The sequence below is a fragment of the Ovis canadensis genome, chromosome 4 (genome assembly GCF_042477335.2).
Source record: "Ovis canadensis isolate MfBH-ARS-UI-01 breed Bighorn chromosome 4, ARS-UI_OviCan_v2, whole genome shotgun sequence".
In the NCBI taxonomy this organism is placed as follows: Eukaryota; Metazoa; Chordata; class Mammalia; order Artiodactyla; family Bovidae; genus Ovis; species Ovis canadensis.
The window spans coordinates 37,583,433-37,598,279 of record NC_091248.1 but is presented as its reverse complement, the minus strand read 5'-3'; the positions used below and the strand labels follow the sequence as shown (position 1 = coordinate 37,598,279).

General features: G+C 38.7%; 1 protein-coding gene across 7 annotated transcripts in view; it reads left to right on the top strand.

The window, feature by feature from the left end:
* DGKB (diacylglycerol kinase beta) overlaps positions 1-14,847 on the top strand; it is an 877,599-nt gene that overhangs the window by 271,341 nt on the left and 591,411 nt on the right. For all 7 annotated transcript variants that reach the window (XM_069587582.1, XM_069587580.1, XM_069587583.1 and 4 more), the window contains 3 exons: positions 893-1,010; positions 3,755-3,843; positions 3,926-4,042. In XM_069587582.1, coding sequence (XP_069443683.1) covers positions 893-1,010; positions 3,755-3,843; positions 3,926-4,042 — 324 coding nt within the window. The remainder of the gene's footprint in view (positions 1-892; positions 1,011-3,754; positions 3,844-3,925; positions 4,043-14,847) is intronic.

Below are 14,847 nucleotides of genomic sequence, written 5' to 3'. Positions count from 1 at the left end.
ATTGTGGTAAAGAATGATAGAGATTGTTACAAATAAAGACAATAACTTAATATTTTGCCATTTTTTCACTGAAATTAAATTCATTCATATTTTTTCTTTTCTTATGATCATTCATGTTTTGCAAAAGAGAAGTAAAGAAAAAATTAATTAGAGCCTTACAAATACTTATTTTTTTTTTAAATTTATCTATTGGAGACACACAAAAATATATGATTGTAAATTATAACATGTAAAGAATCCCCCAGCTGAAGCCTTAGAATACCATCAGTAACTTACTTCTAAGTCTTATGTTTTCATCCTATCCTACCCCTCTGCTTCCTTATAAGAAAGACCTAGTCACCACCATGAAATTTGAATATTTGTGCTATTAAGCAAGGCTTTGGAGCTACCCTGGTAGCTCAGTCAGTAAAGAATCTGCCTGCAGTGCAGGAGACCCAGGTTTGATCCTTTGGTCTGGAAGATCCAATGTTAATATATTCAGTCTAGCTTTTCACCTCTTAGAATCTTCTAATCAAGAATATTTTGTCCTTCTTTATTCACGTATTTATTTATGGAATTGTCCTAAAAATGAAATATCCAGGTGAGGCAGACACGCCTCTGTTCTCAGGAGTGCTCAATTGGGTGGACCGTGATGCTGGTTCAGGACCTCCTGTTGAACTGTTGACATTAGATGGGAATCTGTGGGTTGCTGTAGCATCTGAGATTTGTTCGCAGGATCTCATTCCACTAGAGCACATGTTTTTCTAGACTCCGTGGCGATCTTGCAGAAAGTCAGGGATGAAGTAACAGATTGTCTTCAGATGCTGCCGTCCAGCTCTGAATTTTATTGGCATTTTCTCATCCCACTGTCTATTTCATTAAGTGAAATCTGTTTCCCTTACGTCCCGTGCAGAATGTGAAAGATGACGGGCAGCATGTGTGGCGACTCAAGCACTTTAACAAACCTGCCTACTGCAATCTTTGCCTGAACATGCTGATCGGCGTAGGAAAGCAGGGCCTCTGCTGCTCCTGTGAGTATGTTCCCCTTGCCTGGACAGTGTCACCTCCGGTGAGGAAAGGTTGATTTCATGGCACAGTCCTCTTTGTAGACAGAGTCAAGAAATTAACCGGATCCTTCCTGTGCCTATGATTTATGTCTCCCTGTCGTATGTTTCTGAAGACTTAGGTCATTCTAGTTTTAACTTCCTTCAATTTTGGAAAACCCTCTCCTTGGGAAAGGAATAAAGACATTTTCCAACTCACAAGCCATTTTCTTTCCACTGTAATTTAGTTTATTCATGATTCTCACTGCTTCTGCGAGTATTAGGAAAATTTCCACTGGCCTCTCATGCTTATATCTTACATTTATGCATATTGGTCCTTTTTCCCCCAAGTTAGATGCTTTATTCACATTGTTTTCCTATAATGAGCTTATTCCTTTCAGTCTTTTAAAAATAATTACTTGATCAGTTTGCACTCAGATTAAGAAATCACAAGGAATAAAAACTAATCTTGTACCTCAGACACATGAGTTTTAATTCTATCATGGAGAAGTTCTTCATATATGGTTAATGGGTATTAGAATGCAAAGTTTTGCCCATTCATGAATTGCAGCCATTATTTTTATTTCAGCACACTTATCTTTGCAATATTTATTTTATTCTACAGAATGCTGCCCACTAGAATTTTTGAATAATGCTTGCATCGATTGACAAAAGGCACTTAAGAATTTTTAAACCAACAGCATGTACTCCTGAGGAACTTCTGCATTCTGTGCTGCTTCTGCTAAAACAGGGGGAATACTCAGTCCTCCTCACTAAGGGCGACGTTGTCTTAGTCCAGCACGTTGCCCAACCATACCCTTTTCTGCAGCGTATGTTCGCTGAACCTGTCAGGTTTATTGGACACATCCAAAAACCAAATGCATTTTTGTGCATTTATAATAAATCTAATTTCTTACCTGGCTTCCATATAATACATACTTTTCAGATATTAATTTTAGCTAATGGCTTCTTTGGTAGCATATTTGGGAGAAGACTTTCAGATGTTTTATTTGACATTAAAAACCATATTTTAGGACCACTTTTAAGTGTTTATGGATTTTAATAAAGTAACATAAAATTACCTCATACCACTTCAGAGGGCTGTTTCTGGTGGCCACATTTAAGAGGCTGGTTACCCCAGAACGTTCTCCATATACAAAGGAAGTAATTTATTTTCAAGGATTTATTATTTTTAAGGGAAATAATTTTTCAGAGTATTTTCTATTGATGGGAGCTTATGAAACAAAATGGTAATTCTCAAATAATGTGGGCAGTGACATGTAAGAGTGAGAATCTTACTCACAAATTTTAACTGGTAAGTGTAGAAAATGTAATATATAACATTATTACCATTAGGGAACAGAAGAGGAACTAGCTTTTCTTCCTCACTGTTGCCAAAGGGAGTCACAGATGTGGCTATTGGGGAAGAGTTTTACTATATAAGTATTATGTGAACTTAGTATTTTTTTCATTCTAATTCCATGTAGTGGTTAATTTCTTTTTGTTTTGTTGAGAGAGCTATCTGGTTGCTTTTTTACTTAATTTTTATGCCCTGTATTTATGCATTTATTATTCTTAATTAGAAACCAGTATTTTATTAAAGACTATCTTTATAAGTCCCTGAGGTATACTCAAAATCAAGCTATGTAGTGATTTACAGATGCCAATAAACTGTATATGTTGGCTTTGTGTCACATTCTACACACACACACCCATATATGTCTTTGTATGTGTGAATACATGCATATTTGTGCTTAGTCGCTCAGTCGTGTCTGACTCTTTGGAAATCCATGGACTATAGCCTGCCAGGCTTCTTTGTCCATGGGGATTCTTCAGCCAAGAATATTGGAGTGCGTTGCCATGCCCTCCTTCAGGGAATCTTCCCAACCCAGGAATTGAACCTAGGTCTCCCGCATTGCAGATGGATTCTTTACCATCTGAGCCACCAGAGAAACCCATATATATTTGCATATACATATTAATTTTGTATATATACATATATACCATAAAATATAAATATACATACTCATTTATCTTTGTATATGTGTATATACACATTTGTGTATATATATTAATTTTTGCATCTATATATCATAAAATACATATATACACATGCACACACCCACACACACATACACACACACCATATGCTGTCTAGCAAAGGTTTTTCCTTTTGGAGACAGATTGCCATGATGGCTATGAAGGGTGAAGTTTAGCTGAAGGCCTGGCATGTATGAGGAAATCTATTCTCTGGAAATAGACTAACCAGCTATTTAAGATTTAGATAAATCAATAGACAAAACAGCAGAAACTCATGGGCTTTTACTCCCATGCCTGCGAGCTGCTCTCATGCCTATACTCTGTAAAATATAGATCTTTTCCTTCTAACAAATGACACCAAGCCATTTGGCAGTCATCAATTTGTCTTTAATATTTTTGTCATCTGGGAATCATTGTGAAAAATCTGAGTGAGGCCTGATTTAATTAAGCATTTCCTGCTGTGCCATGAGAAAAGAATCTTGGTTTTTCACATGCATAATATTTCCTGTACTAATTGGCCTGTTGTGTTCCATGGTCAAAACAGTAGACTTGGGCCTTTTCTTGATGTCGCTGATTGGATTGATTAGGGAGCAGTGGCTATGAATCAAGGTTCTGTTAACGTCATTCTTTCTCTGTAAAATTGCAGTCTGGGCCCGGATGAGCTCTGAATTTGTGTACACGTTTTCTTTCAGTTTGCAAGTACACAGTCCATGAGCGCTGCGTGGCTAGAGCGCCTCCTTCGTGTATCAAGACTTACGTGAAGTCCAAGAAGAACACTGATGTGAGTGCATGGCTGTGCTGGCTGCTGGCGTGCGTTGCTTGTGGATGCTGCTTCTCACTGCAGCGCTCTCGTTCTGTTCTAGGTGATGCATCATTACTGGGTTGAAGGCAACTGCCCAACCAAGTGTGATAAGTGCCACAAAACAGTCAAATGCTACCAGGGCTTGACGGGACTGCACTGTGTTTGGTGTCAGATCACAGTGAGTAACATTGGCAAATATATCTCTTCCATTCACTCTTGATGAACACGCTGTATCCCATGCTCTCTGATGAGTCTTAGAAGGCCATCTTGAATGTTAGACTAAGTCCAAGTTAGCATAGCATAACGGGAACCTCTCATCTCACGTGTGGCTCCCAAAGGGATAAAGGTCAGAGTCGAATTTGACCTCAGAGGGTCCAGAATTTTAGAGCTAACCTTACAGATAGTACTGTCATGAGGCTTTCAAACTGTGCTCTTTGGAGTTCTAGAAAGGTAACAAGGCACCGTGGCTGTGGGTGGGCAGTGAGCCTGGAATATTGACTGGGTAGAGCTCAGCTAGTTCTCTGCCCTGAAACTCCATTTTGGTAGAATTTACTATTCTACATATTCTATACTTATTTTGAGTATAGGATCTATTAGGCTTAAAAAGGGTAGAACCATGAATAATGTGATCGAAAGACTTTAATTTTATAGTGAAGGTACTAAGACCAAGAAAATTTAAGCAAATCATTAATGACCACACAACTAAGTAGAGATGCAGGCGTGTCCATATTTTAGTTCTTGATGATTCTAAGAACTCACTTAATCATTCTTTACAATATGTTGTTGCCTTGCTCCTTTCATTAAGTCATAGATTGAGGGATACAGGTATGGATGTAAATGCTAACCATTAATGGCATTGACAGTGAAGAAAGAGGAGGTCACTTGGTCTTTTCTGGGAAATCTGTACACTCTCCCAGGCTTGCATAATTGAAAAAGCTGCTTCAGATAATTTCTAGGATAAACACATTTATTAGGTGGAACCTCTAGTATTTCATGTTGTATTTCTGGAAATTAATCAGAACGCACATTTTTAAGAATAACCATTTTTTACCATTTAGTACAAAAACATTTATGGGGCTGAATTTTCCCCCCATTGACTTTGTTTTCTCTTTACATCTAGTATATGAGTCATCTTATTTATAGGATAAATTGTTCTTGCATTGTGGGAATTAAACAGTAGAGAGCAGTGTATCGCTTAAGCAAATAAGTTTCTGTGTAGTGCCCCTGAGCAGTCCTCCCCAACATACACACCATTTAAGAATTTTCTTAAGTACACATACACATACAGGATAATGAGAAAAACAAACTGTGACTTGTAATTCAAAAGTACAATTAAGTACTTTTTTTTAAATGAACACATTTTCTTCAATCATTTTCAGCTATTACTCAGTTAAATTATATTTACATCTGAAATTTCCTCAATTATGAAAGACAGTTTTATTTTTTTGAAGTGATTGGGTGTTAAAATGTCTAACAATGATTTAAACTATACATGTGAATGACTTAAACATATTGATTTCTCAGTTTTAAGAAGACCATAATTATTTTATTTCTTAAAAACTTGTGCTCATTAAAATATTAGTTTTCTTTTCTAAGCATCTATAAAAAATTTAATTTTTGTTTCAGATTTTATATAATTCTATTCCTCTTATTTTCCCCATGGAGTACATCTTTTGTTAGTTATACCTTTATTTTATTGTAAACTGAAGTTGGAGAATATCAGAATTTGTTTCTTCCTTGTATTTCAAGTTATTTCCCATCATTGATACATTTCAAATGTGTTATATTCTTTCCCATTTTCAATTTCTTTTTTTTTTAATTGGAGTATAGTTGCATTACAATGTTGTGTTAGTAGTTTCTGCTGTACAGCAAAGTGAATCAGCTCTATGTACACATATGGTCCCTCTGTTTTGGATTTCTTTTTCGTGTAGGTCACCACAGAGCACTGAGTAGAGTTCCCTGTTCTATACAGTTGGTTCTCATTAGCTGTCTATTTTATACATGGTAGTGCAAATATGGAGAAGGCAATGGCACCCCTCCAGTACTCTTGCCTGGAAAATCCCATGGACAGAGGAGCCCGGTGGGCTGCAGTCCATGAGGCTGCTAAGAGTCTGACTCGACTGAGCGACTTCACTTTCACTTTTCCCTTTCATGCATTGGAGAAGGAAATGGCAGCCCACTCCAGTGTTCTTGCCTGGAGAATCCCAGGAATGGGGGAGCCTGGTGGGCTGCCGTCTATGGGGTCGCACAGAGTCAGACACGACTGAAGAGACCTAGCAGCAGCAGCAGCAGCAGCAGTGTATATATGGTAGTTCCTATCTCCCAGTGCAGTCCACCTACCCTTCCTTTCCTGGTATCCATACATTTGTTCTCTATGTCTGTGTCTCTGTTTCTTCTTTGCACAGAAGTCCGTCTGTTCCACCGTGTATTTGTGTTAATATACAATATTTGGTTTTCTCTTTCTGACTCATTTTAGTCTGTATGACAGTCTCTAGGTCCACCCACGTCTTGGCAAATGGCACAATTCCACTCCTTTTCATGGCTGAGTAGTATTCCATTGTCTACATGGACCACATCGTCTTTACACATTCCCCTGTTGATGGACATCTAGGTTGCTTCCATGTCCTGGCTATTGCAAATAGTCCTGCAGTGAACACTGCAGTATGTTTTAAATTGTGTGTTTAGAATTTGAACACTATAAAATTATGCACTGCCTCCTTTCCTGATATAAAAGCTTTTAGAGATTTTAAGCTTCTTTATTTGATTCCTCTTCTGTTTACCTGATTTAACATCTTCTGCCTTTTTCATTCTGTGGGAATTACTCTCCTCAGAGTTACCATTGCTAATAGTGTCTTAGTGATAATCAAGGCATCTTGAAATGTGTTTTCTTATTTTATATTCCATTTTGCTTTTCTTGCTTTCTTTCTTTTGTTGCAGTGGTTCTGACCCTGAAAATTTACATTTCTAGCCCCATAAATCTCCAGTTATACACTTATTCTTGGTCTTGATCCTGATCCTAGTCTTATAAGAAATTAGGCCTTTCCTTTTATAGGAAAGAAGACACTGTGTCTGAATAAACCCTGCTTTTATAATCTGAGGATTTCAGGTCCAATTCAGTTCAGACAACATGCCCCTAACATCTTACTCTTAAGGTCAATGTGTACCTGAAGATGACTCTTTTGTCACTACAACAAAGCACAATATAAACTATAAATGTCTTCAGATCCCACCTTCTACCCAGAGTATGGGCTAACAGGGAACACGGAAGGGTTTAATGCAGAGTCAGAGGGAAATGAAGCTTCTCAGGGTGCTTCTTAGCTTACTAAACTCTCCCAAGACCTGAAGCTTCTGGGTAACTTCAGCCTTATTTGCTATAAACTGTGATATCCAGGGTTCTGTGTTTGGTTCATGAAACAAAACTCAAAATTAAAAAAAAAGTTCCCATGTTTCCAGAAGAAAAAAAAATATATATATATATACACATACATATATATATATATATAAGCTTCTTAAAGGTAGCTTCAGCTTCTGTACTCTTTTGGCTTTTTAACGTTAAGCAATTATATGAATGTATTTATCAATTTATTGATTTTCTGCCTAGGTTAAATAGAAGATGTCTACCTCTGACCATTTCTATATTTACTATGATCTATACTTTGTTCTTGAACTATTGTATGAAGATTTCAGTCTAAAGTTGATCTGGTCTTGACTGACACACTCCTGATTGCCTTTATTTTTAAAAAATGTTCATTTATGTGTTTGGCTGCACTGGCTGTTAGTTGTGGCACATGGGTTCTTTAGTTGCAGCACATGTGATATAGTTCTCTGACCAGGGGTTGAACCGGGGGCCTCCTGCCTTAGGAACATAGAGTCTTAGCCACTGGACCACCAGGGAAGTCCCCTGCTTGCCTTTAAACAAACTGAATCTACTTTCTTATGTCTTTATATTCCCAGAAAGTGCTATAAATATAGGAAAGAGCTAGCAGAAGCTGTGAAAGTGATGGGATATGCACCATCAGAGCTGAGTGTTAGGGAGGCCTATCTGAATGGAGTCTGTATGGAATAGATTGTAGAGAGGAACAAAGAGAATGAAACCTGGTTTCATTTCAGTGGTTTTACAAATGCTATCACTTCCTTTAAACATAGGGCTTGAGTCTTAATTTAGTCATGCTAGACTGACCATATTCCTATAAGTGTCTCTGTTCAACAACTAAGGCAGTAGTTGTATAATCTTGGACAAAGTATATACAAGCTTTGGCCAGTTTCTTAATTGTCAAAATGAATATAATGTTACCTATCTTGTAAGATGTTTTTTATAAAAACTAAATGAATTAAAAAAAAATCTTTATAAATATCTTTACTGCAGAATCTCATACACAACAATGCTTGCATGTGTGCTAAGTTGATTCAGTTGTCTGACTCTTTGTGACCCCATGGATGGTGGCCCACAAGGATCCTCTGTCCATGGGATTCTTCAGGCAACAATACCAGAGGGGGTCGCCGTTTCCTTCCCCAGGGGATATTCCTGACCCAGGGATCAAACCCGAGTCTCCTAAGTCTCCTACATTGGCAAGCATGTTCTTTATGTCTAACTCCACCTGGGAAGCCCATACTAGTGCTTAGTGATTGGCAATTACTTTCACAGCGAAGGCTAGATAAAACGTCGTGTGTATGTGTGTGTGCGTGTGCGTGTGTGTGTGCTCAGTCGTGTCTGACTCTTTGCGGCGCCATGGACTGTAGCCCAACACACTCCTCTGTCCATGGCATTTTTCAGGCAAGAATACTAGAGTGGGTTGCCATGTCCTCTTCCAGGGGGATCTTCTCAATCCAGGGATTGAACCCACATGCCTTGTGTCTCTTGCATGGGCAGGCAGATTCTTTACCACTAGTACCACCTGGGAAGCCCAGGTAAATTGTCATGTGGGGGCACAAAACTCAACCTCTGGCTCACAGAGGGTACTCCATGAATGTTACTCAAACCATCTCTCTCCCTTCTGGAAGGATCTCTAATTTCCCAGTCTAAGAATAACACCTGCATGTTCTAAAAGCATCCAGAAACATGTGGTCGAATATCACTAAAGCCTAGACTAAGCTGATTTATTTATATTCACAAACTCTCTTCTATGAAACATAGTAACATCATGCTTGCAATGATTGGAAATAGAGCTGGAAGTCAATCTCTTATCCTTGTCTTTCACCTCTATCTCATTTATTCAACCTGTCACTGAGCCTCTAAGTTTCCTCCTTAAAATATCTCTCTCAGATTTGGTTTTTGTCTTCACCATTCACAGCCCAAGTGCAAGCTCTTAGCACCTCTTAACTAGATTAGAGTCAGAAATCTTGGCTTACTTCCCTAACAGAAGGTACTTTTCCTATAACACAGGCTGCAAACCACCTCCAGAATCAACTTCTGAAAATACTGTTTTGTTATCATATGCCACCTTTGGCAACCCATAATAGTTCTGTGAAAATAAATGCAGCCCTCACCTCTTCCTACCTCAACCTGGTTTTCATTTCCCCAAATATGAGAGCGAAGCCTAAGTGCATGACGTATGTAATATTCCCCTCCATGCCCAGGCCCTGCTATAAGTTGAGTATGTCTGTGGACAGTTCCCAGGGAAAGCCATACTTCACCCCCATGTTATTTAGCTCACTTTGCTTTATTTTATTTTTTAGTATTGTTAAAGATTTTATTTGTTTATTTGGCTGTGTTTGGGTCTTGATTGCCACATGTGGGCTTGCTCTAGTTGCGGCAAGCGAAGGCCACTCATATTCAGGCTTCTCACTGCTGTGGCTTTTCTTGTTGCAGGGCACAAGCCCTAGGATGAGTGGGCTTCAGTAGTTATGGCACCTGGGCTTAGTGGCCCCATGGCATGTGGGGTCTTCCCGAACCAGGGATTGAAACTGTGGCCCCTACATTGGTGGATTGTAACCAATGGACCACCATGGAAGTCCCTTGCTCACTCTGATTGTCCTGGATGCACCCACCTCAAATTCTAACTACACTTCAAGAACCAAATTAATTTCCGTATTTCCCTTGAGATCTTCCTTGACACTATATATTTACTTTTTCAGAATACTTTCTAAACTTTTATTCCACACCAAAAGAGGACTGACATGCTGTCTAGAACTGTCACGTGTGCATGCTAACATTGTCTGCACTGCTCGATCACAGTCTTATCCAGCTCCCAATCCCATATGCACCTGTGGGTCACCCTGATCACCCTAAATCTTGGTTCAGTGCCGAATACAGAGGATATCCTCAACAATTTCACCTTCATGACAGGCATCCTTTTCTTCTTACTGCTAAATAGTGAATTTTAAAGGTATGACTTAAATTTTTTTTTTAAACATCCTGTAATCCTCAAATATACATCAGGTATACAAGTGTGTGTATACAAATATTTAAAGGTAAAAAAAAAAAGTATTAGTTGCTCAGCTGACGGGGTCCAGCCCCCACAGGATCCAGGGGAACCCTCAGGAGAAACGGCGTTGGCAAATAAATGAATGAGAGACGAATAGAGGAGAGAAAGAGGCTGATATTCCTTGGTTTACACTGAAAGCCAATAAAGCCAAGACAGAGCCAATAAAGAACAAGACAAGGAGCTTGCTCTGTTCACGGAGGCCACAGGCGCCCTCCCGGTCTCCCGAGGGAGTGAAGATGCAGAACATCTTCCCGTTCAGGTCTTAGAAACCTGGGCAGATAAGTGAACGCAGGGAGCCTCCATGCTCCAAGGGATCAGCCTGAAAAAGAGTGTAAGAGAGAAAAGGAAAAGAAAAAATAAGACACGGGGTGACCAAGTTTCTTCGAGTGAGGCCCGTTACTTTATTTTCAAAAGGGACTTTTATACCTTAATTTGTACATAGAGGGAAATGAAAGATACAAGGTCAAACAGAGTCAGCCCAAACATTCCAGCAGTTGTGCCCTTATCAAAACCAGGATTTTTTCTGCATACCTTTCCCACAAATGATGTTGTGTACATTATCTTCTGGCCTTGGAGGCCTGTGTACATTTTTGACCCTCTTTTGATAAAGGCTGTTCAACCAGAAAACTTATATTCCCTCAAAAGTGTTTTTTCTCTTATATTTCTAATCTATGTCAGCCCCAGAAAATGCTAAACAGAGTTACATTTCTCACAGAGCAAAGGTGCAATGAGTTACAAGAAAGAAAGAACCAATTAGCTCAAAGGTCTGATGTGGTTAATTCAAGGCTACACTTGTTTTTCTTACATTCCAACTATGTTAACTAATGCACTCCCAGGTGCACAGTGGATAAGAGATATGGGAACTTAGCAACAAGCATTGGTCCATTAATGAAATCCTACACCAGAACTACTCTAATAACTTTTAACTCTTTGAAAGGCTCTATGTTTTAGGCTTCCCATGCCTCTCACAGTTGGGAGGCTGTGAATAATCACATGTGTAGCTGCAAGAGTCTGGATAAACCTGCCAAGCAAGCTAGAATGCTAACAGAGGGGGTTTGATTTAAAATATTCCTCTCATGTCCAGGAGACTTATTAGCTAGAGCCCTAAGCTGATTTTCTCCAGAGAAAGGTGGTCGGGATAGCCCCCTGTTAATGTCGGGAGAGTTGGTGAAAGGCACAAAACAGTAAGACAGACAGATTCTGGTTTTGAGGTAGATGCTCGAGCTGGTCTAGGGAGCCCCTTGAGTCCTGAAACCTTGCTTAACAGTTCTCTTCCACATGACCTTGTCATGGGTGGGATGGCCCATGCTGGCTCCCGGCACTCAGTAGCATCCGACTCTTTGCAGCCCCAGGGACTGTAGACCATGAAGCCCTTCTGTCCGTGGAATTCTCCAGGGATGAATAGTGAAGTAGGTAGCCATTTTCTTCTCCAGGGAATCTTCCCAACCCAAGGATCAAATTCAGTTCTTCCACACTGCAGGCAGATATTTTACAGTCTGAGCCACCAGGGAAAACACCCCTTTTTATTCAGAACCTGTGGATTCCTGATGTTACAGAATTTTGCCATCATTTAGATAGAAAGTTAGGCTCTTAGAACTGAGTTTTATCTCCTTTTGTAAGTCTCACCACTTAAAAATTAAAACAGGAAAATCCTAAGAAAGAACAATATAATCCGCCTTGTGACATTTAGGCAGCCGCTTTCCTGTGCTTTGTAATTCAGTTATCTGGGCTGAATGTCTTCATCGCTTCTTTTTTCCTCCTCTTGCTGATATTCTCTGATCCTTAAGATATCACTGTTTAATCACTATTATTAGAGAGATGCAAATTCAAGCCACAGTGAGGTATCCCTCACACAGGTCAGAATGGCCATCATCAAAAATCTACAAACAATAAATCCTGGAAAGGGTATGGAGAAAAGGGAATCTTCTTGTACTGTTAATGGGAATGCAAATTGATGCAGCTACTATGGAGAACAGTATGGAAATTCCTTCAAAATCTATGAATAAAACTACCATATGACCCAGCAATCCTACTGCTAGGCATATACCCTGAGGAAACCAGAATAGCTAGGACGTGGAAGCCATCTAGATGTGAGTTGACAGATGAATGGATAAAGAAGTAATGGTACATATACACAATGGAATATTACTCAGCCATGAAAAGGAATGCATTTGAGTTGGTTGTAATGAGGTGGACAGACCTAGAGCCTATTATACAGGGTGGAGTAAATCAGAAAGAGAAAGAGAAATATCATTTATTAATGCATATATATGGAATCTAGAAAGATGGTACTGATGAACCTATCTACAGGGCAACAATGGAGAGGCAGACATGGAACAGACTTTTGGACACAGTAGGGGCAGGAGAAGGTGGGATGATTTAAGAGAGTAGCATTGGAATGTATGCATTACCGTATGTAAAATAGATAGCCAGTGGGAATTTTTTGTATGACACAGGGAACCCAAAGCTGGTGCTCTGTGACAGCCTAGATGGGTAGGATGGGGAGGGAGATAGAAGGGAGTTTAAGAGGGAGGGGGCATATATATAGCTATGACTGACTCTTATTGATATATGACAGAAACCATCATAATATTCTAATCATTACTCAATTAAATTTTTTTTTAAAAAGATCTCACTGTTGATACCTGTTGATTTCTACCATGAAAGCATTTTCTTGACATTCTATTAAAATAGGTTGTCATTTGCTCCTGGTTGTGGTAAAATGTCCATGGTCGGGCAGGACTCACAGTATTGGTAGATGATACTTTTCATTTGAGCTTGGCAAATGCAAGCCTATATTGTGACTATAGATTATTGACTTTTGGTATCATGTAGGACTACTACTTCTTTTAAAATAATCAACTCCTAACAATAATGTTTAAAGGTTTCCAATGACTTTACAATAGAGAGATTCATGCTTTAGCAAATGCCAGCGTTAACGCAGCACCTGAAATGGAAAAATGTTAGAGATAAAAATACATATAAATCAACAAATATTCCTCTAATCTGGTCAGTTCACTTTTCAGCAGAAAATCTATTTCTTTTTTCTTCCAAATTCTTACAGAAATTTATTTTCTATTTTTCTTCCTTTCAACTTTTTAGATTCTGTTTTCTTCTCGGTACAACACCTTCACTCTTTTCTCAACTCCATCCCATAAACACATATACATATACACACATACACACAAGCTTATTCACACATTTTCTTTTTCTTCCTAAATTGAGACAGCTTTTTTCGATAAACACAGATCTGGCTCTAAATTAAGTGCTATTAGAAATGTTGTAAACTCTGAAATTATTTCCAAATGTTTAATTCACTTCCAGAAATAGCTGGTTTATATTTTATGAATTTTCTAGCTATGATACTGCTACGCTTACGCAGAAATGGAAGTTTTTGTACATATAATAAAATATGACCTGATGATTTCTATGCCTTACTCTAAAAATGCAAAGTTAACTGTGAACAAAAATAAAAACACTTTAAAAGGTAACAATTTCTTTACTCTGGGGCTCCATTGGCCATTCCATTTAAGAGGCAGGACCCATCAGTGTTCTAGTTTACTGTTCTTCTTGATGAGGCTTTTCCTCTGTTTTGCTGATTTAGAATCTGGGTTATCTTTAAGATAATTGTCAGACTTCAGTATCTTACTGTCACTGAGAAGGACTCAGTTTTGACTTTTTTTTTTTTCTGTAAAACGGCATGGTGATGAGTTTAAGCAACTTGTTATTACTACTGTTTATACTCACTTTATTCCTTTTTGCATTTTTATTTGAAACATATCATACATACAGAAAATTATAAATATCCCAGGGAGAGAGCTCAGTGAATTTTGCACAAATGAACACTATGTGTAGCTAACACCTGATGGAGAAGCAAAGCATTGCCAGTAACCTAAGATACTTTTAGGGGCTAGTGGCTTTTAAATTCTAGTATATGGTTTCTATTTTGTTGATATTTTCTATGTTGTTAAATAGACTACATTTGTTGCAAAGTTTTAATTTTACAGCAAAACTTATGTACACTTTTAATCTTGATAGTCTTGGGAACCATAAGCATTTTCCCATTGTCCTTCATATTTTATAGTTTGTCTTCAAGAATGTTTATGCACAATATGGTCAGTGCAGTAGACCTGCTATACACACTGTGGAAAAATCAGTATTTTCCAATGTGGTGTCCTCAGCTTTGATACTTCCGGCTACAAATAATGTCATGATGTTGATGGACACCCACACATATTTAGCAGCTGCCAGATTCCAGTCTTAAGAGAAATGCAAGGTACCTTATACGTTATTAGTTAATACAGACTTCTTGAGGAGGAGAATTTTCTTGCACTGTCTTCCTGTTTCACTGATGATGCTATGGTTACTGACATCCTTGTAGATCTTGCTACATGCTTATGTTCCTGCAAGACTCTGTCTCATAGCCACCTGGACCACATGGCAATCAAACTGGGCAGTGCCATGCTGAGTTCATTTAGCTCTGCAGGGAAGCCAGAGCTTCCCAGGTGATGGTAGTGGTAAAGAACCCACTTGCCAGTGCAGGAGACATAAGAGATGT